The 25,235-nt window shown below is 38.0% G+C and overlaps 1 protein-coding gene across 4 annotated transcripts in view; it reads right to left on the minus strand.

Moving 5' to 3' along the window:
• The window catches only part of LOC124183881, a 37,198-nt gene that overhangs the window by 4,796 nt on the left and 7,167 nt on the right, over nucleotides 1-25,235 (minus strand). For 3 of the 4 annotated variants that reach the window (XM_046573018.1, XM_046573019.1, XM_046573017.1), the window contains exons 3-7: nucleotides 8,056-8,308; nucleotides 6,033-6,187; nucleotides 983-1,231; nucleotides 320-429; nucleotides 22-188 (exon numbers count right to left, since the gene is read on the minus strand). In XM_046573018.1, the coding sequence (XP_046428974.1) occupies nucleotides 22-188; nucleotides 320-429; nucleotides 983-1,231; nucleotides 6,033-6,187; nucleotides 8,056-8,308 (934 nt within the window). The remainder of the gene's footprint in view (nucleotides 1-21; nucleotides 189-319; nucleotides 430-982; nucleotides 1,232-6,032; nucleotides 6,188-8,055; nucleotides 8,309-25,235) is intronic. The other variant, XM_046573020.1, reaches the window with a different exon arrangement.

The following is a 25,235-nucleotide window of genomic DNA, read 5'->3' on the forward strand; positions in this document are numbered from 1 at the left end:
GCACAGATTACGGATACTTACAGTGCTACATGATTTCTCACGTAGTCTGGTACCGTTTTTTGGTTCGTCGCTTTGCTCAGTACCAGAGTTTCGTATCCGCTAGTTGAATTTTCAAGATTTTGTGTGCAACTCGAGTCGCTGCTGAATGCCAGGTAGGTTTTACCTTTTTTACTATCGACATGATAAAGCTGAAAGGTAATTGGCGACGTTAAGTCATAAATCGTACATTTTTGCAGCGAATTTGTTCGTTCTCAAAACAAAACCCATATGCACCCTTGTGATGAGGTACACGTTTGAAATTTTCTAACAAGAAACTTACACCGCATCGATATTGGGGTCGACGTTCTTCGCCTCCTTGCGCGTCCAGAAGAGCCAAGTATTTCGATCCGTTCGGCCCGTCCCAAGTACCGAGACAATTGAATGTAATATCTGTCGGAGAGGAAGATATATTGCATGGTAGACAAAAATCAAATTCTCAAATTATACCCAATGCCTGTTAATCACATTGAAAAACATAGAAACATGAATTTCTGATATTTTCTATCCCGGAAACAAAAAATAGACAACTTGTTAGAAAATATATCGGTAAAAACGTGATATGTGATACTGTGGCATAAGTGGTCTTGCAAATTAGTGCGAAGTACAAATGTCAAGTCAATTTTAACGAACAAGTATTAGCGTTCATATATTAATTTTCATGCTGATCCTTGCCGAAATTACCGTTAGATACGTGTCTAAATTTTCATTTTTCTGATCTTTCGCCAAGTGCGTGTGTGATTCTGATCAATGTCACAAAACAAAGCGAACTAATGTGGATGCGCAGGTGACGATGATTCAAGCCAGCATGATTTGCGACCACGTATGATGAGTACAAAGGTATGGAAGAGAAGTAAAAAAAATGAAAATGAAAAACAAACGAAAAGAAACAAGGAATAACGAGGATGCGACAAGACCATCACGAACACAGAACACTTATGCTCACTCATTATCTGATCGCGAGACGCCTTTCTCGACAGACTGATGAAATCATCCCTACCAAGATTCTCGAACGAGCATCGTTTGAATTTCAAATGAAACACCGATCCGTCCGGGCAGTTGCCAAAGTCAGATGAGAACGTGTTACATTCAATTTTTTCTTCCGAACCGTCGTTTATATTGTACGTAAAATGGTAACGTCCTTCGATCGGGCAATATTCGTTCCTTATCGGTTGCCCAGCGAATTCCTTAGTACCTGAAATGAAAAATGAATTCTTATCACGTATCAAAACAGGGTGGAAATAATATTTCCAGTTCTAAAAACTGCACAATGTTTTTTAAATTTGATAGTTGGTGTTCAATACAGCGCCTTATTTTAAATGATACTCGTTATTCGGTGCATGTTAGGTTGCTTGCAGTCAGGCGAAATTCGAGTTTATTTCTTGAACACAACATACTCTAAGCGGATGCTTGTTCTAAACCTTTTTCTATCGTTAGTTTAAAGAATTTTCAAGAACCCTGCAAAATTCTTCACGAAAAGAACAATATTCTCTGAATATTGAGGAAAAAAAGGAATTTTTTACCAATAAATCGTATGGTAGTCGGCGAAATTTCCTAATTCAAGCAATGCAGGTTGCAAGTAGGTATGTTAATTTGCATATCGGCAGGCGTTTCGTGGATAATCACGACTGAACTTTTTAGTCGACTTTAATAACGACCATATACAATATGTAAATACCGTAAGAAACGGAATTTGAATATCATTTGTTGGCATTTGATATCTTTTTCTGATATATAATGTATGTTATGCGAAGACGTATCACTACGGATTTTCGCAAAATAAATATAGTATATTAGAGCTCCGAACCGGGTAAAGTTCGTCGAGGTTCATAAATCGCATAACCGATATCTATGGGTACCGGTGATAGAAACTACAAAACAGCTAGAGGTAAATATACAATAGAGAGGAATCCATCCTCCCCACCGGAAGTCTGGTAATTCCATACCACTTTCCCTCAAGGGTATTTTTTCTCTTTTTTTTCCGTTCGTTATTTCCTCTTTTTTTTTTTTTTTTGTAAATGTACTCTACTACCTGTGCTCACATAGATGTACCTATATATATGTATACCCATATTGGCGATGCGTAAATATTTTTGTAGGATTCTCCGAGACTCGGGTTTACCCTCGCGACACGTGGGAAATTTGAGATAGAGTTTGTTACCCTTGATTTAATATAGACTGAAATTAATACTTAAATCTATGAACAGTGAATTAGTATGCGTTGTTCAATCCTCACATGTGTCCATGAATTAAGGACGAACCTAAGGTTAAAATATTGAGGTATGAATTAGCAATTTGAAAAAAAAAAGAAAAAGTAAGAAACAACACGAATCACGTGTTAAGAATATAGGTAAAATTTATTCATGTCTAGTTTGTAGTCAAAAAATATTTCCTCGTAAAAAGTGAACGGAAAAAAATTTAAAACTTAATACAGGCGAGATAATTAGTGTGATCTCAGCTGATTCTGACTCGTATTCACTGAATATTTCATGGGACAGTGAGCCAGCTCTGGGAGATGACTTCTTTCGGCGTAACGAATTTCCTTTAGTCACGGAAAACCCAGAAGCGACAGGTAGGTAGCTTTGTATACCGTGAATTTATGGTGAACAGGAAAGATCGAGTACGCATGCGTCAACACATCCACAGATTTTACACGAGTTAAAGCAGCCCAGCGTGTGCCACGAACTGCTGCCAACCTAACCTTCACAACGGCACGACTGGCGTCACGTAAGAGGTTAGAAACCATTTCGTCAAATAGGTTGGCAGTAGTTCATAGCACGTACTGGAGCTGCGTTCATTCATGTAAAATATGTGCAATTTTCCCTGTTAACCATAAATTCACGATACACGGCGAAAGAGGTTATACCCATGGGGTACCGTATTATCGCCTGGTGAACATAATTTCGAAGAACGGAGCTCAAGACTTGGAAAGTAATAAAAATGAATAACACCGTCGTATAAATCTACTGTAATTGCACTTGCGCATGGCTATAACGTTGCAATATGGCGTCATGCGGTGTGATCAGCTGTTCGTATTAAATATGTATATTGTACGAACATGGATGCACAAAAACCTTCGTGCAAGCGTTCAGACGACTATTTTGATACATTAAATAGATACGGAGTAAAATATACGATGAAAAACAATCTTTATTATTAAATATGAGAGCAAAATGGCGTCACCCAATACCGTGGATCCCGATAGTTTTTGAATTGTTTTCATTCTCACTGCTCTTTTTTCACGCATTGATTTCACCTCTCCATCTCATGGTTCGATGGTTCTTCTTCGTATACGAAGATGTATAAAAAGACGAAAGAAAGAAAAAAAACTACCGAGCATAGAGCAAAAAGTGAGCTCATTGAGATCAGAAACTCGAGGCGAAGATCGCCGCGGAGTCCCACGCCCGACTGTTATAATACATATAGAAGAACTACCCTCGATCGCTGATCGTGTGGATGACATCGACTTAAATTCAATTGTTGTGTACGTGGTATGTACGCCATGTGTATTATATACACGTATAATTCTGAGGTAAAACTATAAATGTAAGATGGCCGGTGTCACGCTTCCGTAAACACCACGAATGCTGGGTCAACTTGCGGCAATTTTTTACACGACGAGCCTCAGCCTCATTATACGCTGGAAGAATAATACTTCGTTTCAGATTTCTTGTCGCCAAGAAACCCGACAGGTAGGTATAATAAGATAAGATGTATAATAGACACCTAGCCCTCGTCTAGCGGGATGAGAAATAAAAAAAAAAAAGAAAGTAAAATGGAAAAATAGAAAAACAATAAAAATTACCAATTTCCGCTCATCTCGCGATCGTTCCATGCGTTCGATTTTCTCATACAACAATTGTCAATTATACACCTCACAAACAATTTACAATGAATGATGAATATCAATTACGCGTGCGCGCAGGCGAGATCAACGGACGTGTGAAAAGAATACGCATACATGTATACAGGTATAAAGTGATAGCTGCAACGCTGCATCAATTGAAGTTACAAAGACGTGTCTAATGTATCAATGCATACGTAATATGGTGATGCGGGCATGGATATATAATGTGTGTATAGATATATATACATATACATATAGACACCCGTGACCAGATCGTTTATAATTCGTTACGTTAGGTCAGTTTGTGATTATAGCATCACGGCTCTTTCAGCGTTGCCAATCGTTAATTAATACCCTCGAAACAGTTACCAAAGAATCGACATCGGTATAATAGCCTTCGTAAGATAATAGAGTATGTTTTTCCAAACAGATGTTGCTCAATATCAAAATGTGATACCTAGACGTGGAAATAGATTAGCACAGGTATACCCGTGAAATAGGTGTGTGTCTAACCGGTAAGATCGAAATTAACATGTAAATTGAGAAAAACGAAAAAGCAAGTAGTATATGTACGCTATAAATACCACGAGGATAAAAAACAAATTTTCATCAACCGTTGAAACTCGTAATATTCCGTCGTGTTTTTAGCAGGTTTTCTAAACTATCAACGTCGCGCGGTGCAGAATCGTCTTGGATGGCGCCAGAGATACACTGTAAGTTTTTAATATGATTATACATACTGGATCTAGGCATCTCGCAGGGGCGTCGTTTCATGAGTAATGTACCTCGATACGAAGGTAAAAAGTAAAGAATATATACACGTATCCAGGTAGGCATGTATCAAGTGTGGGGATCAAAAACCGAGCAAAATGTATTCGGATACGCGCGTAGAGATATGAACGTACACGTATGTAAACGTATAACACACGAGTAAAAAACGGGTAGCATCCGCTGTCTAAGACATTCTTTCATAAGTGTTACACAATCTTCTCCGCACTTCCTTTCCTCTAGTTATTATACATTACGTGTGTCTTTATACACACACATATATATATATACATATATGTATGTATGTATGTAGGTGTACTTCCACTTGCTTCGTACCGTCGATGCATTGCTGTCAGTATAATGCAACGCATACAAGGAAACGAGGCGAATTAATTGGTATAAATTTATGCAATACAAATATTCATACGCTTTGTTTATACACCTGTAATAACAAAATCGGCCACACGATAACGAGTATTTGAGTTATACTGTATAACATGTAAATAAGGTGCAATCACGCTAATTTTACAAGTACAACGAGTAAAGAATTTGTAAAAAAAAAAAAATATAGGAAAGGAAACCGAACCTCGTATATATTTACATATTTACGCAGGTGAGAAAGCGTCGGCTTACAATTAATGCACATCATAATATCGAATTACCTAATTAATCATTAACGAGCCGGTATAACGTTATATATACATTATACGCATCAGGCAGGATACAAGTTTCAAACTAGAACATAATGCGTTCTTAATTGGGTATATAAGGATTTCGTTTCTATTTTTGCTTTTTCTCTATTAATTACGACGTGGATTCTGCAGCAGCGTAGATTTGAAATCACAATTCCAACATAGGTATATAACAGTGCCTGATGCGTGTCTGAGAAATCAAGAGAGAGACAAAGAGAAAGAGAGGCTAACGGAAAGGCAAACACCTTACACACCGGAATCCCGCGTGAGTCACATTTCGTAAAAGAAATATCTATAATGAATCAGTGATTATAAATTCCGCGGACTATTCGTTGCCGGTGTGACAGCGATAATTGCCAAGTAACTATTCGACGTTAGCTTCGCACGTACACATGCAATCAACGTAATATATTTAAGTGATCAATGAACCGCGAAACTTGTGAATGTGGATATGCGTGATTCGCGAATTTTTTCCTAGATGATCAAAAAATAGACGCGTGTACAATTTTTTTTTTTTTGGAATTTTTTTCCTTTGCATTTAATTTAAAAAGTCATCATTTATCGGAGCTGTTACTTTTCGATGCATTCGATTATGGTGTTGCAGATATAACACAGTTTGTCATTATACACAATACAGGTTTGAGACGAAGAAAAAGTATTGAAGGTATAAAAAAAAAAAAAATACTTACGGTATAAAATAGCCTTGGAGTATAGAGTATCACAAGATGCTGTCGCGGCAATCTCGGAAGTGTAACATCTGTTCAAATTCTCTGAGAATACTTCGATTATGTTTCGCGATCTCCTTATCAATCGGAAACATCGGATGCAATCATCGTCGTTGTATCTGTGAAAAAAAATAATAATAAAAAAAAAACAATCAATATAAAGTGCAATATAGTATGTATAATTCAATAACGTTTTTTCATATCTAAAAGACAAATTTTTTTTCTTTTTTTTTCACATCTGCGGCGAGGTCCCACGATGAGATATAATTATGCTCGAAGTGCAAAAAGAAAAAATAAAAAAAAAAAAAAACAATTACAATGCGATCGAATTTCTGTAAGATTTTACAACGCTGTCGAGAGAATTATATTTTTCAGAAGAATCGAAGCCGCGCTTTGTGGTTATCCTCAAGGTTCAGTATATATAGTTTAGCGTTGTTGTGTTGTATTTTTTTTTCTTTTTTTTTTTTTTTTGTTTCGTTCGTAGCGAAGATCCAATCGGAACTCATCACTGCTGAACCGCAACTTGTGCAGGCGAGAAGAATTCTTTCGTTCGATGATCGCGCCTCAACGACGACAACGAGGATGAAGAAGACGACGACCCAAGAACTACGTCACGGCTGAGGAAACATCCGCCGGGCAGTTTAACGACGAAGAAGAAGGGCAACCCGATCGTGTAAGAGATAAAAATCTCTGCGGTATTCGATACCAGAAAAACGGTATTAAAGAAAAAGCGAAAGACGGAAAAAAAAAAAAAAAAGAAAAAAGAAGCAAGATCTTCAACACCGGGCAACGGGCCAATCAGTTTTTAGACGTACTTGACGAGGAAACCTGCAAATCAGAAGAACCAGAAAAACGAAAAACCGAAAAAAAACAAAAAAATAACAAAAAACAAAACAAAACGCGAAGAGAAAGGTATAGAAGCAAGAAGCGCACCCAATTACGGTTCGAAAAATCTAATTTTCCCGCATCCTGCAACAACAGTTCCCGATCCCGTCCGCAGGTACTACAGACACTCACGAGAAGACTACCTTCTTATTTCAATTTTAACATCACATCCGAGGTGGTCCTACAGCTGCATCAGATCTTAAATATCATTCGCTGCAGAGCATGTGCGCAGCAGCGTAAGAGAGTTGATGAGAATTCGTAGGCACGAAGGTATCAGGAGCATGCATTATATACGCACATTTAGCTCTCCACGGAACATTATTCAGACGAGAGGTGCAGTTTCGCATTTTTTTTTTTTTTTTTTTTCTCATCTAAAAAATTTTTTATTCTCTTACAACTCTTACTTCTCTCTCTTTCTATCCCGAGCAAAAAAAAAAGAAGATCAGACTTTGCAGCGAGAGTCTCTCCAGCAGCATCCGCACGCATATGAAAATGGTAAAAATTGAGGAAGGAGCATGCGGCATATCCCTGGATCCGTCCATCCTGCTGATGCTGATGGTGGTGGTGGTGGTGGTGGTGAACGTGTATAAATAGCTCTTGGGAGATGGCAATTTAACTTCCATTAAGAAGCGCGCATGTATAACATGCATTTTGCTTTCTTTTGCGCAATCTGATTCGCTCGTGTCCCCCCTCCACCTCGCCACCTCATCTTTCCCCTTTTTTGCTCAACCGTCGCGTCGAGTCCAAGGATGTATCGTGGTCTCGTCTCATCTCGAAATGACGAACATATGGCAAAAGGTTCAGGTTCAAACTGTCGAATCAACAGGACGGTGCGAGTTCTCTCCGTATGTTACCGGTTTTTCCGTTCAGCGAACCAATTATAACGAATAATTTTCACAGAGTCATCGTAGTTTCGGGTTTCCCACCGGGAATATAAGGTGCTAATGCAGGAAACGATAATCAAAACGTGAATTCTAATACCAAAGAAAGAACAGTTGGCGTTTCAACAGTTGGTCAAATCCATGGTCTTGAACCGCCTCCGAAACAGCGTCTAATTAAAGGCTTAAAATCGAACGGTTTATGTAAACGAACTTATACCAACCTATTGACCAAAAGCACGTTCTGGCCAACTCGTCGCCGACAATATCCCCACACAGGTATCGAATTGAAGGTTATGCGGACCGAGGAGTATGGCACCGGATCACCGATGCTCCCTGAACCTTTGGAACCAGCCCCGCCAACCTGCATGATAAACTCGCCCTGATACTCGGCGGAGAAGTAACATCCTTCCTGTACCGCGTGTTCGGGATCCTCGAAACTCTGGAGCACTTCTTTGGCGGTGGCTGCGTGCGCGCCTGACGATCAAAAAACAATAAAGTTGTATAATAAATTGTATGGGTCCAATGCGGTGAGATCTACGAAAATCGATAAAATGATAGGACCCAATTAGGGGGCCCATTTCCGCCGGGCGGACATACGGATATAACAACGGATCGTAGTTTATGCGGTAAAAGTCGCGGTAGAAAGAGACTATCTGTACAGCGAACGTATTCTCATGCCGTAAAAGATGTTCCCTGCATGCTGTATGCGCGTAAAGCGATTCGTCTGTGCGAGTGAGACAAGCTCTCTGTATGTGTAACGGAGCTACAGGCATCGCGTATACCTAACTATGTGAAAGGTGTGGCATGACATAGCTGGGATTCAGTAAAGCAAGATCCAGAGTTTAGTTCTCAGGAACCTGAGACCCCTAGTTGTGCATGCCATACATCCGTAACACACGTAACCACGTACAAACACACCTTACGTAGAAGTGAGCAATGAGATTTCCGTCGACTACGAGGAGCGTCGAGAACGGTTGCACCGATAGTGCAGCTGCACCGGTACAAGCTCCCGACTCACTTTGATTCAAAGGGTAAAAGATCATTTTCAACGATCTGATCGGGTAATCGTAATAATTGTCTATTTATAAAGTCTGCAAAAGGCATCGCCAATTATCAAAGCTGCACTGACAACGAGAAGAGTTTCAACTTGTGGTTACCGTACGACGGTCCTCGACTGTTCTCATTCCACACCATAACCGAAAAATATCGTGCTCGCGATTGATCGGCTAATCGAGTTTTTCGATTAATCGAAGTTTCCTAGTAACAATTCTGCCGGTCAAACGGTATATGAATCGAAACCGTCGATTTATCGAAAATACGATTAATCGATTGATGGTAAAAACGATTAATCGATTAATCGCACAGCACTAGTTCTGGATGTTCCTTTGGCTAGCGAGACCAATCTTATTGGACTAATTAGTGAGAGATGTTAAATTACCGCACTAACGATGACGTCGGTGACCAGGACGTGGGTATATAATACAGCATACTGAAATCAATTGCAAGGGGCGAATAGAGGGACGACGGTGTTCTTTGCGAACCTGACTCCCGCCGAGACCACGACCACCGATAAAAAGAAGAGGCCAAGGTGGTGCCACGCCGCAAGTTATGACGATGTGGTCGCGGGAATCAATCATTAAGCAAATTGTGCCTAATCACTTCCTGTCGTTTAAATAACGCCGGCCGGATTCTATCGTCGCCTTGGGACAAAACATTGAACGAGAGATGTAAAGAGGATGAAGAATGGTAATGAAGAAGAGAAAAGGGTAGGGAGGGGGGGGGGGGGGGGGAGGTAAAAAAACGGCCGTTAGGTAGTCAAATCGCAAAACAAAGAGTTCGACATCGTGTTATTCACAGTTTGTAATCTTTTATTCATGAATCATCATGCCCAGCGTGTATGTACCGACATATATATATATATATATATATACGACGAACGAGCGTCGTGCATGCGTCTTTTTGTCCTTAGAGACCCATGCAGGCACAGACTCGCCAGAATTCTCTTCGATTACATCACGAATGGAATGCCTGAGAGTGATTTGCCAATTCTTTTTATTTTTTATCTGACTTTGTATTATTACTTTTTTTTTTTTGCGTTTTCACCACTTCGTCACGCATTCTCCGAGTGCGTGAACGCTGACATGTATTCTCACGCGATCGGAGTCTGTAATTTTTCATTTTGTAATTTGCGAATTCGGATAACCGATTCGAATATTTGAGAAAACAAGACACGTATTTATGCCTTCAATACTCACGAGTGAACGGTGAAACTTGACAGATTGAGTTCTCGAATTCTTATACAGGTTTACCACCTGAATCTTCGGCTCTCAAACACGGTTTACAGAGGTTATGGTTACGTACGCGGAGAAAATTTATCTGGTTCCAGCATATCTCCGATAGTTGGTATAATTATTCGGAACAGCGAAGCAGGGTTTTGTTGTTAATTTATTGATAACTGCTACGGGTCATCGTAACAAAGTAATTTCAATTCACCATTTGATCCAGAAGAGTTTGACATCTCATTCTCCATTTCGAGTCAAGTTGGCACCCCTGCTTTGCATCTCGCGGACCAATAGAGTTCGATTATTTGGCGCATGTGCAGTAATTTACTCTTGTTACGACCGAAAGTCGAGTCGGCGCCTCGCGCGATTCTTATTTGTTAATATACCCACCTGTACGTTGGGTTGCATAGATATAGGTATGTGAAACGATTTAAGCGAGTGAAAAACATACAGCGACGAACGGAAATGCATGTTTTAAGTTGAGATAAGATTATCGTATCTCTACCGGCTCTGTGTATACGTTTCGTACAACAATAACCTCAAGCAGTTCGTTCAAACACCTAAAATAGGATTATTTTTACAACGGAAGCATATAGCACGCAGCATATCGTTGTATAATTACACTCGAAGAGTCGGTGCATGGAAACCGAAATACAAGAGTTAAAACAAACCTATTTAGCCGCGACGACAAGGGGAAAAAAAAATTGTTCAAAGTTATAACCGGAAGAGACGAATAGTAGACAAAATTTGTCACTTTTCATATTTTCTTTTCATCTCGGTTCTACCCACCGCTTTATCTTCTTGTTTCTCACGACACCGTGGCTGCACTCTGTGTTTACCATACATACATCCGTACTCACGGATCTGCACAGGGTGGTTTAAATATTTCCATAACGTACGATTACTTAATTATATACGGTTTTAGGAGCAAAAAATTAACAAAATATCAACGTCGGGTTTATCTTAAAATGCTATGTTCACGTGGGAATAGAAAAAGGATTTAGTCCACAAGGACGATCAGCGTGATCGTTTGCGAAAATAACTCAAAGCCGGAAACCGTCTGGGGATAAGAGACAGGATTTAGAATATCGTTAAGTAGACGTCGCAGGAAGTTTGCCCCGTGTAATTGGGAGTGATAATTAGTTTGCTATCTTTTTGCATTCAAAAAAAAAAAAAACGTTAACCATCTCGCGGCAATGTGAGAAAAAAAAGTCAACAGAGTTCCGCTGCTCAGAGTTCGTAAGTAATAAATGTATCGTTGAATTCTGAGCAACAACCAGATGAAACGAACATAACTTTTATCTAATTTATTCATTTTTCGTTTCTCCTAAGTCGATGTATCGTACAGAAAGAAGAAGAAGAAAAATAAAATGTTATCTGCATTTTCTTATGAAAATGTCTGCGAAACATCGAAGAAGAGCCGCTGCATACCAATAATAGTATCATAAAACGGTGCGGATGAAAATGAAAAGGAGAATAAAATTAAGTGAAAAATAGAAGAAGACAGAGAACGGTTAAGGTGTTCCAATCATAAGGTCGATTATTCGTAAACTCTGCACGATCTGCAGAACTCGTATAAAAACGATAGATCGGTAACAGCTGCAAGGACTATATATTCGAACTTCCCGGAAATTATAATTGGATTATGAGAAAATAATTAATTATCACTTATCGTAACCAACCACGCGTAACGTCGATAAACGAGGATAAAATTCAACGTTATTCTTTCGTTTTATTTATCCTCTTTTCAATTTATGTTTCCTCGTGGCAGTGTATAAGATGTACACACATAAGTGCGGTGCCTTTTTCTAAATATAATCGCCCCATATCCGGTGCTCGTGAAAAAAGAAGAAATTTTTTTATACCAGCCTCTTCATCCTCCTCATCCAGAATGCACCCACCATCACCATCGCCACAGAATTAGGCCCACGATCAAAAAAACAAATCGACTGGAAGCCCTCTCGACTCGTACTCTCGAGCACATTATAGGTATAATACAGGGTTTTCCGAGAAGGTGGAGGTCTTCGCAAAAGAATTCACATATATATATGTTGCCGTCGACAAATTTTTTTACAAATCGCCAATTATTTTGCACGTTAGGGTCGTCCTTAAGCAGATTATTTTTGAATTTCGACTGTCTCATTCCGCAAATCGGTTCCAAATAATTCAAAAATAATTCCCCAATTTTTTCAAATTTTTATCTCAACTCCAGTCCGTGCCGCCAGAGGCTTGATTTTCCCATATTTAATTAGTTTCAAGGGAACAGTAATTAATCTACCCAACGGTTCTCGATGAAATTTGATATCGACGGGTTTCTTGGATCGCTGATCACGAATCTGGACTCGAAATTTTGAAATTCAAAAAAGCGGATCCAATATCAAGCAATACCAAGTGACTTTTAGAACGGTTGTCCGCCATATTGAATCTGCCGTTTTGAATTTCGCAATTTCGAGTTCAGATTCGTAATTAGGGATCCAAGAAACCCTCTCGACATCAAATTTCATCGAAATCCGTTTGGAAGATTTACTGCTCCCTTGAAAATAGTTAAATGGGGAAATCAACCCCCTAAATGGGAGTGATTATTATTATTATTAGTATTACAAATAAGAACAAAATCAGTTCACCAGATTTCCGAAATCAAAAAATTAAAAACATTACACGTAATGTTAATGAAAAAAAAACATAAATAAGCAATGATACCGTGAAATCTTCCTTTTTATTACTATTATTATTTGTATTATTATTATTGTTGTTGTTGTTGTTGTTGTTGTTGTTCTCATCATTATCAACATTTTAAGTAAATCAGCCAGCATGCGGCCTGTGAATTCTTTAGCGTTTCAAAAAGCACGAGACGAAAATTAGTATGCGGAACATCGGTTTCTCATCGGTAAGACTGTCCTAGCGAGAGCGTTTCGACTCGAGTAGTGTTTTCTTTTTTTTTCTGTCGTTTTCGTATTTCATTTTATACTTGTATTTAATTCGACTTAAAAACGCAGACGATATAATTTTTCCAAGGTGTACGGATGGTTTTATACCTGGTCAAGTTGCCAGGATAAATCGAGAGAGAACGCAAAAGAATTCGAATTACATTATAGACTTTGATTTTTTCATCCACGTTTCCGGCGATTCTTGCACGCTCCCAAGACGCTCGGGTTACAAAATTCAAATGAAGCCGGCGGTGTCGCAGCCATAAAATCGAACCTCGACACATCGATTTCCAGTATCCGATTCCGCAGCCTCGAAACCTTTAGCACTTAGAGGTTGTTCATCCCGCGCGGTAACGAGACGGGAATAGAATTTTTCTTGTAAATGATATACAAGAGGGTTGGAAGACAAGCCGTGCAGGGACAGTATAGTAGCCTAGATCTTGAGTTCGAAAAAAAAAAAATTTCTAAATATAAACCATACAGTTGCCATCGTCAAACTTGAACGCCTATTATATATATATATATATATATATATATATATATATATATATATATATTAAATATATATATATGCACACATCTACGTCGTGCATAACAACTTTAGAAAAATTTTTTCAAGATTACCGAAATCTTGGCTCGCGACGATTAGTAGGATTCTTTTCTTTTGCATTTGTCTTTTTCTTTATTTGCAGCCTTCAGCCTTCGCATACCGAATACGCATTTATCGCATGCCAGACGAAAAGTAATTTTAAAAAATACTCTATTTGCTGCAGTTGTATTTGATAAATAACAAAAATGGTAACAGTATGTAAATTCAAATTTTGCTCTTTTTTTCACACCACGAATTTGAGGATGCTTTTTTTCTCATAACATAAATCGGATCATCGATTAAAAGTTGGAGACATTAGATCTTGCTTCTTACAGGTAAGTACATGACTAAAAATTTGTCATGTATACCTAATTCATAGATATATGCAGGTGTATACAGAAGACTGTGTACGGATATCAACTGTTACACTCTGACTTTAAATTTGACACCGTAAGCTCCGAAAGGTTTCGGTCCCTCGGCATGTCGTCAGTTTCGCTCTTCTTACACCTGCATACGTCGATGTCTTTTCATCAGCAACATGCAGCAGCTTGTTGATATCAAACTGAAATAACACCTTTATACCGTATATTTTACGCATTATGTATATGTATACTGCGATAAACGGTAAACAGGCTGTAAAAAAGAAAAACATATCCGAGCAGCTGTTGAGACGTGAAAAGAGAAGGAAAAAAAAAATAAAAATTTCGGCTAAAGCTCGAGCTGAAATATTTTATTAAATTACTTGAATCTTCCAATATATATATATTTTTTTTATTTCATCTTCTTCGTATAAATTGACTTGAAAATATCCAGGTAGGATAAAAATCTCGACACTTTCATGTTTCATTTGCTTCTATTTATTTATTTATTTATTTGTCGTTTTCATACTCTCGCAGACGAGAGGCTATGGTTATAAGTTATCCAGAGAGTTTACTGACTCTCGGTATAGGTATAACGACCGGTTGGTTCGCACTGTTGTTTCTTGTTCACAAACTTGGAACACTGAGTCGAATAAGTGAGAAGCAAGCACTGGAACTACGTACCGTAACATCACTGCTCGCATAGATACCAGGTATTATGGTATCTTATGCTGGTATACCGGCGATTATTATACCGTTACCGTTTCGATCATTTGCCAAGTTTCAATGTTTCGCTCAATTTTTCTAAAGTCCACGAAACAAAAAGGGGCTACGTGTTCTTCTGTTGTTTATTTTAATTTCTTTACGTCGTAATAACTTAAAAGATAAAACGTACGAAAAACGATTTACGAAAGGAGAATTGAAAACAACAAAAAAAAAATAAAAAAAAATGACGATACTCTCTTCAAAGATCTTCCCGCCAAAATCCCGAACGAGATAAACTCGCGATATGTATGCCAAGTCTGTCGCAATAATGGTATATACTGTACACATATACCTATGTGTATATATATATATATTCGTGCATACATATCTAGCTTATCTCGTCGGGAAAATCAAACAACTTTGCGGAGGTCGTTCCTTGGTTCACTTCCATTTTTATCCTCCGGTCTCTCTTTGTTTTTACTGCACTCTTCTTCACATTTTCCCTAGATCAACATCTCACGATGCAATCTTGCATTGTTTCCGTTATACGTCACAGTAAGCACCTCGACAAGAAAAGAAAAAAAAAAAAAGAACAAAAAATCATAGAAAAACGATGACTAATAGGAAGTGGAGAAAAAATACGAAACAAAGGAATTAATTCACAGTAAATGTATATACACAATAATTATATCCTGACGAAAGTAATGGAAATTGAACATAATGTGTAGTAACGACATCGTGTTGTAAAGAATTTACGAACTATAAAATATAATATGCACATAAATTAATGTAATATGATTATAATTATCATGCGAGTGCATATAATATGTAACTCGAAGGTGTGCAGTGAAAGTTTGTATAACATTATTAATATATTAATTTTTTTCATTTTCTTCTCTGTTTTTCCAACGAAACTAAAATGTTGCAATTATGGATATAGGTATAAATGTAATATACAGAGTGAATTCCCAAGGACCGAATGGTCCGTCCTCTGCTATAATTTAATGCGCATGAGCTACAATCCGAAAGTAGTTGTTTGCCAGGTCGACCAACCGTCGTGAACGCAACCTCGAAAATTTCAATAGTTGTCGCTGGCAGTTGTGTTCAACACTGATTTCTGTCAAAATTTTCGAGGTTACATACATCGCGGCGAACTTTAGGTTGAATTTATGACGGTTGGTAGCCCTGGCAAACAGCCGCTCTCGGATTGTAGCGCATGCGCATTAAATTATAGCATAGGACGGGCCATTCGGTCGTTAATAATCCACCCTGCATAAACTGGGTTGTCAGACTTCTCCTAGAAAATGGTAACGCACGTTACGCATGCGGTCCGCGGTAGGAGCGAGTATAAATTGCACAGAGAGCGTGTGCCGTATGCTGTCTTCAATTTCTTTTCATGCGCCGCAAATGATGTACGTTCTACCTGCCTCATGCTTATAACGAATATCTTGTTTCCTGGGGTTTTAGGTTTTACAGTCAATGAGCAGCATCACGGAGCTGCAACTCAATCTACAGGGTGTTCAAACTTTTTCTACATCTGGTGCCATGTGCTTTTAACTTGAAACGGGATTTCAAAATGAAATTGTTAAACCAGTCATTTTTACTGGTTTGATAGTTCTAGTGTTAAATTTCACGCCTTTTTTTTAATATCATCGAAAATACGGCAGTCAGCAGAATTCTACATGCTGCAATATCGAATACAAATATCCGAAAAAAAAGTTTTTTTTCACACAACAATAGTGCCATGAAATCTGTCCCCAAAAATCGAATTAACATTTATTGCAGGATTTATGTTTTCTGGATTTATTTTCTCATGAAATATGCAAAAAGGTTTTTTCATAGTTTTTGTAACTTATGCATGGGTTTTAATAATAATAAAAATAAATGGGCGTTTTACTCAGTCGGTAAAGACTGACTATAACATCCTCTCAAACGACTACTCCTACCATTATTATATAAAAGTACATGCATAATTTCGAATGAATAGTGTATATAAAGTACAATTGAAGGAAGCATTATGCAGTTATAACACGAGAAAATAACGTTGCAAAAAATATAATATACATATGTATATCGCTTGTAACGATGCGCAATATCCGAGCCCCGGTAATTTTTATTATTTATTTTCATCCCGTTTTCGTTTTCCTTTTGCCCCACTCGGCGGTTATTTACTCCTCTTTATTTCTAAAGAAGTTAATCAAGCGAAGGCAGAATAAGCCGGCGTCTGGCCGTTTAAATCGCTCAAGAATGCATCTGGTGGCCAAGATTTTCGTCCGTTCGGCCCCCCCCGGGCATTTCGGCCGTTCACGCACACTTTTGTTTCTATAAGCTCCGCAGCAGCCAAGACCAACAACCATTCAAGAGCCCTGGTTATTGGCGGAGGTTATAAGGTACCGACTATTTATGCGCGCGTCTTTCATTCACGGTAACCATCCATGTTTATATTCCCCCCCAAAGATAGTCTATCTCGCTGAAAATTACCGTCTCTAATTCAAATCCGCAAACGCCGCGCAATTAAGTTCCAAACAATCGATTTAACGAAGATTGTGAAAGAAAGAAAAAACTCGCTTCATTGTACATGACGGCAGAACTTTTTGATTCCAAACTTGTGTGCATACAAATAAGAAGAGAATTAAGAAAGATCTCTTGGTTTTTTCTTTTTTTTTTTTTTTTGAATACGACGATATTATGATAATAATAATAATAATAGAATTGTTACGAGGTTATGATTGCGAAGCCGAATCTCTGTTCTCTTCACGTTTCAGGTGAATTTATATTACAGTCGGCGAGCTAAGGTGAATATAAATGAGGAGATTTTTCGTAGATGTGATCACATCACCCCAAGCAGCTTATAGCAAACTTATGGTTGGACATTTTTACTTACGCTCGTACGACCAACACGCATGACGTGTTTAACGTGCCTGGGTATATACGAAATTTATACAGTTATCAATGTATGTACCTGTATGCTCGTGGTATGATTGATTCAACAATATTATAGGTCTTTTTGTAAAATAATATTGAACATGCCTGCGAGAGCCATCTGTTTCGCTGTTGGGCTGCAGCAAAAACTACACCTTCCGATACGAATACACATATTTCAGCTCGGAAAGAATACCGCTGGGGTGTGTGTATCGAATGTGTGCGTAAGAGGACCCAGAGAGAAAACCACGCGTGAATTTCGTAAAAGACCCACCACCTGGTCCCTCGACCCGCCGCGCCGCACGCGTGTTTTTTCAACTTCTTTTCCTTTTACACGTCACGGAGCATATTATAAGGATATCCATTCGTCAATCCATTGTCAGATTCGAAGTAGAACAGCTGTGTGTTCGATATAGAAAACAAAGATAAACCCCTTGCCATTACTCTTTATATCGTTATTATTGTCATTATATTCCCATGCCGATATTTATCATCGGTGTAATGTAAATATACACATTATAATTATACCGTATTGTATGATCGTCTATAGATATCGGCGAAAAATGAAACTTGCCAAAGCGAATGATTAGCAAATGAAAACATTCGTACATCTGTGTATATGTTATTTCATACGCGGTGCAAGAGATTAAATAATATAGTTCGGGTTGTTGAAATTTTACAATAACGATTGCGATAATTGGTCGAAACAATTGAAAATACGTCGAGTTTATCCGGATCCGAACTACACGCGCTATTGTTTCGACAATTTTATAATTTTTGCTTACATAAAGTTGCGTTAAAATGAACAAACTCAAGAAACAAAGACACAGAATCTACACCTCCATGTTTCTATTTCTTACCGAATTAATAAATGATAAAATAATGTACGCTGACAGTACGCCGACAATGAGCGCAAAATACAGTTTCTGTTTTCTCGCATTTAATCTCGTACCGTTACAAAAATACGACGCTGTACGATATACTTGCGGAGTGAAGTCAATACGCGATTCGTTATCGGGATCTCGTGCATTACATTGTACGCGCATATTATAATATCATCTTATTGTTACAGCTCGCGTTGATAAGAAGAAATCGGATACACACGTGTTAAATTGGCACGCCATCTGAACTGTGACAAAAAAATTCCAACACGTTTTCCTCTCATGATAAAAAAAATGACCCCAGGTTATAATTACGCGACCGATAAAACATCGTGCAGATCATCGATCACGTTAGAAACAACAAACTCGCATCAGATGTAAGCGTCAATATATAAGGCCAATAATGATCGTATCAAAGCTTGAATGGTTATTTTTAGAAACTTATAAGTGTCATGATTTGGTTTTGGGAATTAATTGTCGAACGATTTGAAAATAGGCAGACTTTTCAATCAGAGTCACCTGACTTTGCCGCACGGTAGCAGACGCAGCAGGTCTGTGAAAACCCGGGGTAAAGGCGATGATGCGAGGCCAACTTCCTATCGATTACGCCTGCACTCAGGGGCGAATGCAGGCTCAACTCATGGAGTTTCTGGGGGGAGGCGATTTATCGAGTCCCGGGGGGTCGGCACCCGATGTGAGTTCAGCGGCAGCGCATGAGCGTCAAAGTTTGATGCTGCACCGACTCATGCCTAACCTAACCCATCGCAATAATTGGTTAGCCTGCACATCCACAACCATAGACTACGCAATTAGCCGATTCGCTATGTATAACTTTACGATACAACTATTTTGTTTTTCTAATAGTTGGCGAGGGTTATTCATAGTCTGAATCCAGAATTTCGACCATATTCTGCAGTAGCTTCGGTCGCTATCTTGATTTCATAGTTTAAGTCGAAAAATACCGCTCGTAGACAAAAAATTGTTGCAATCAAGTTTAGTCATGACCACTTGCAGCGAAAATTTGAAAATGGGCGAGATATTTGACAATAACAAATAACCCCTTGAATTCAAGATGGCGGCCGAAACTACTGCAGAATCTGGTAGAGATTATGGATTCAGATGTATGTATGTACACTTGGGGACAATGAATCTGAGACGGATAATTTCTTACACTAGACAGTTATGTTGGCAACACAGAGAAACCTACAGCGCCATAGTCGGCCGAGCGCGTACCAAACTCAATCTCAATAAACATAACATGACCCATGACCGTCGAATCTAACCTTAGAATAACCGCGGGGATAACGACTTGTCGGATCGACACGTCAATTCTACTAGGGTAAGATTCGACGGTCATGGGTTATGTTACATTTATTGAGATTGAGTTTGTTTCGCCGTCGGGCGACTATGGCGCTGTAGGTTTCTCTGTGTTGCCAACATAACTGTCTAGTGTAAAAAATTAGCCGTCTCAGATTCATTGTCCCCAAGTGTACAATACATTCCGATTGGAATAATTGTAAGTGGCTTTGTAGGTGACCGGGCATTGAATAGATCTGTCCACAGAAATGCGGGTAAAGAATCCTGCAGGCGCGACAAAACTGCGACCCGAATGTAAAAGGCTCGACGATTTTCAGGGGATGAGCCCTCGTCTCGCCTCGTTCGCCACCCCAAACAACTCGTGCATTTGGTCCGCAGCAGCAGCGGCAGTCTGGTTTACTCGGAAAGATGAATGGCGCTGTTATCCGCGCTCTGATCCTCGGATCATTTCCTAGGACCCTTCGCCCCTTATTTCACCGCCCTATTCGCCCCGTTAAATTATTCAATCACATTCCAGGGAATTACTTTATGCGGCATACAGGTTAGGTTGGGTTGGGTTTGACTCGACAAGTTCGAGTCATTCTGTGCGTCGTTGCAATTTTTTAAAATTACTTCGTGCTTACAGTATCCGTAGGAAAATTTTTCAGGAATTGGCAGACTAAACGAACCATAAAACACAATGGTTACGCACACATATTCCTAATTCATACTACTTCAAAATCCAAAACTAATGCTACACAGTAAATATTTGACCGTCATTTTTCCTTCTGATTTGTTTTGTTTCTTTTTTTCTTTACATCTAAGATTTGTTTCGGTAGTTTTATCGAAATTCTTGGAAGAAATCCCGGCTCGAATCCCCGGGACTCGACAATAAGTGCGAAATGATGTATACTTAATATTTATTCCTCCCAGGTGCGCAAATAATTCTAGCATAACCTAACCTAACATACATATCGTCCATTAATACCTACTTTTATAACATATCTTCGCGGTAAAGTTATTCGACCGACAATGAAACATCTGTCGTCTGGAATTTGAAGAAGGGACCTGCAACGATAAGTGTATACAATTTTGTGGATAACGTTAAATTCAAATGTTTCGAACACCGGCATCAACGTCTTTTTTTCGAATATGATATTTTCCCCGCAGTCCCAGTTCGAATCGACGTTGTGTGTTCAATAACAAACAACCATGTATTGTGGAATACGTTATACCTATATACTAAGGAGTTGGCAAGCTCGGGCAAAGAAATTGTCTTTTATTTCACTTATGTGAGCACGTGTGTCATAGGTATACATACACCGTGTCACACATATAAATTACGTTATCATTATACGTCTTCGTAACCACAAAAATTCTGTACTCGTTTTAAACGAATTTATTACGTCAGCTTTAACAGAGTGCTGGGAATTTTTAATAAAAACCCTCATTTTTGACCTGCTGGATAAAGATCGAGATAAAGATATTATACGAAATGCGAATACATAATCAAGTAGATAATGTTTTGTCATTCTTTTTTTTTTAATACCATCTTTAGTTTTATAACTAAATTCAACCGATTACGATATTATCACCACCTGTAAATCAAATGATATTGTATCAATATTTCTGTTTTTCGTTTTATACCTTTTATCGCGTTTATTGCTATAAATAAAATCGGCAAGTGTTACTGCTGCAGCGATAATTTCTTATGCGTAGATTTACTAAATACATACGGACCGTAATATGCCGCGGACATTAGCATATCAATAACAGACCACAGCCCACACAACAATGACGTATCGTTGACTGATGATAAATTATCGCTTGTGCATGCCTCGGCTAAATAGCTGAAAAACTAAATTGCTAAATTGCTTATTATGCCGTTTCATCGGCAAGTCGCGTATAAGGTACAATTTGAGTATTACATGTCAATCTCGAAGTTGCGTGAAAAAAGAAGCACCGAAAAAATATCTTCACCATTCTCAACCTCATTTAAAAAAAAAAGAAAATCTCACGTTTTCTCTTAAATTAAATTGTCGGAGGAGGACCACACCGTGCTCAGCAAAAGACCCCCCAATAAGCATGGGTCTCTTCAACCTCGAGGATCAATTCGTAATTTATACATGATACTTGGTAAGCATCTTGATCCAAGAGCGATATATTATAGCTGCCTTTGTTGTGCGTCCTCTGCAGAAAATATCCCCTCCTTGTTGAGGGTCGTCGCGTCTCTGCGTCCCCACGGATGTAAAATAAACCCTCGAATGTATATCCCCCCCTTGAGCATAGAATTTAACGAGGATTCACATCCTAACAGAAAATCTCTCTGCATGGGTGGTTCAAATACTTTTATTCTATTCTAAAACGTTTCGCGGGCGTTATTCTACATTTATTGATCAATGAATTCCTTCAACTACTGTAATATTTCATCTCCGCTTGGCAAATTTTTTTTTTTTGTGTATTCTTTCCGTACAAATATCCGTAAAAAAAAAAAAAAAAACATGATATTACAAGGAAACGAAGATCGAAATCGCGAATGTTAGAATACAAGTTGAAAGCTGTGTGTACTGCTTTGCGGGTTCTAATTTTTCCCAACGATCAAGATCATCCGCGGATAATAAAGGAAGAAATATTATCGGTCTACTTTTACCGCTTATATACACGCCTGCAGGCGAAGCTAAAGAACAATGCGCTAGACTTCCTTATGTATATACCTGCTCTTAACAGTCTGTTAACTCTCGAGTTATTACCACTGCTAAAACAGTATAATGGCGTCGATCTGCAGACGCGAAACAAACGATATGTATATGTATATATATATATATATATATATATATCTACCTGTACATATAATTGCATTACATCAATTATATATTTACTTGTATTGTTGTTGTTATTATTATTATTATTATTATTATTATTATTATGTAATTACAATCGGTTATTTTTCGCGTCAAAATCGATTCTAAGCTGTAGAAAAATGAAGGAAAGAAATAAAAAGTATACATCGATCCGATCCTCGATAAAGAGATTTTTTTAACGCGACTCAAGGCTCGGAGTATCTTCGGCCATGTGTAGAAGAATATGTTCAGACACGATGTAAAGTATATGTGTATATATATATATATATGTATGCAAGTATCTAAGGTAGGTAGGTATAGAATAGAAGGAAAAGTACTTCCTGTAATCAGACACCCATCAGACCACACGCTACGGATCTGGAGACCCGACGGGATTAAAAGCCCCTCCTCGATCCTTCTTTTGATCGTCCGAACGAAAAATCTCTCACCGATAATCTTTCGATCATTTCACAGTATAATAGATTATTTATACACGGTGTTTATACGGCGTTTTTTTATCGTTATTGGTAATTTTATATTAGCTATATGACGTTATTAACCAATATCAATTTAATATCATGCAAAGCGTGCATATTTCGATTTTATTAAAGTTTAATTTCAAAGCACAATTTCATAAACAATTGGATCGACGTTTAAATTGAAAACACCTTTTGCCCACTTGACATATAATTTACACTTCAAGTTTTTGTTTTAAATCCATACATAATACATGTAATGTTGTTCAAGCGTTAACAATACTTATACAAATTTAGACACAAGGAAAACGAAGGAATTTCTTTCATTGTCAATCTCACTCATCAATCTCCAAAAAGTTTTACGAGGCTGAAGTTGGTAAAAAAACAAAAATTACTATTTCGTACCATTATAATAACCGAAGAAATTGAATTTACAAAATTTGAATTGTTTGTCGATGCTTTATTAACGGTTAACTAAATTTCAGGTAATTCTTAAGTTGCAAAATAACGTGCTTTTCTAGACACGCATCGTTACGATAACGTTACAAACTTAGGCCTGATTAAGTTTTTACAGTATAACACATAATACGTTTTTGTCCAATATGCAGTATACCATAATCGAGATCTTCATCGATTGAATGACCCGAATTTTTACGTGCGCGGAGGGCAAAAAAAAAAAAAAAATTGAAAAAAGGAGAAAAGGAGAAGCGTTTTAAACCGTGGCACATCTGTCCTTCCGGTCTGCTGTACGTATGCCCACCTCTACCTAAACCTATACACGCCCAAGACGTGCATAGAATGGAGAGATATGAATCATCCCGATCCTCGAATTACTCCAGCATCCGTTCGCCATATTCCACGGAGCAACGAAAGGACTCCTGCAGCGTTTCGGAGATTACGTTGTCACGATAAGCGTCTGTATATCACATGTACACGTACACTGAATGCAAATGAGTGGACAATTTTTTCAACACGTAAACATTCATTCACTGTGTCGCTTTTTCCACGGAAACATAAAAAAAAAATTTTCAATTTGAATTATAATGTTTACCGAGTCAAATTTTACTGGTGTACTATATTTTTTCGTTGTACAGCTACGAAACTAATTTTCATTTTCTGTCTCCAATATATGGTTATTAAGAATGATAATACAACTTGACTTGTTTTCTACACAATTTTTTGCATATCCAGAGAACTTTTCAACATATTTCTTTGCGGTTTTTTGCTATTTCTGATAGTATACCGATAGATTTTCAATACTGAAGAGTAATTACTGCAATTTAAAGTAAATTGTTATTGTTAGAAACAACTTGATTAAAAAAAAACGTGAAAATTGAAGGAATAATTCATTTCCGAGAAAGTTACCTCTCTACGAATATACACGTCTTACATAAAGTATAAGTTTTTGGGGTCAATGATTACGAATCTGAAATCATATTTTGAAAATCCGGTACAGCGAATCCAATCAGCGACCCCGAAACGCCTACATAGAGTTTTTTTACCAAATTCGATCAGGTTTGAAATTTTCATCCGCCATATTATATCCGCCATATTGGATCCGCCATCTTCAATTTTAGAAATTTGATTTCAGATTTTTTGTCAGCGACCTCAAGAACCACTGCATAAAGTTTTTCGACCAGATTTGATAAGATTGGAAATCTTTATCCGCCATATTGGATCCGCCATCTTCAATTTTTGAAATTTGATTTCAGATTTTTTATCAGCGACCTCAAGAACCACCGCATAGAGTTTTTCGACCAGATTTTATAAGATTTGAAATCTTTATCCGCCATATTGGATCCACCATCTTGAACTTTTAAAATGTAATTTCATATTCGTAAACAGCGATCCGAAAAACCATACGATAACATCTTGATATAAAAGTTGACCCAGCAAAATAATGTGTGACTCAAAAGAGTTAAGAACTGTATCGTATTATATACGTAGAAACAACAACGGCGTAATTATAAAAATTTCTACCGGTGTATTTTCGAGGTTTAAAAATTTCGAATAACAATAACAACAACAATAATAATAATAATAATTTCGTACAACACATTTTTACGAGAGGTGTTCTATTCGCGAGATGACTGTAATTGCGGTAATGAATTAGGTTAATTAAAT

This window comes from Neodiprion fabricii, chromosome 5, assembly GCF_021155785.1.
Source record: "Neodiprion fabricii isolate iyNeoFabr1 chromosome 5, iyNeoFabr1.1, whole genome shotgun sequence".
Taxonomy (NCBI): Eukaryota; Metazoa; Arthropoda; class Insecta; order Hymenoptera; family Diprionidae; genus Neodiprion; species Neodiprion fabricii.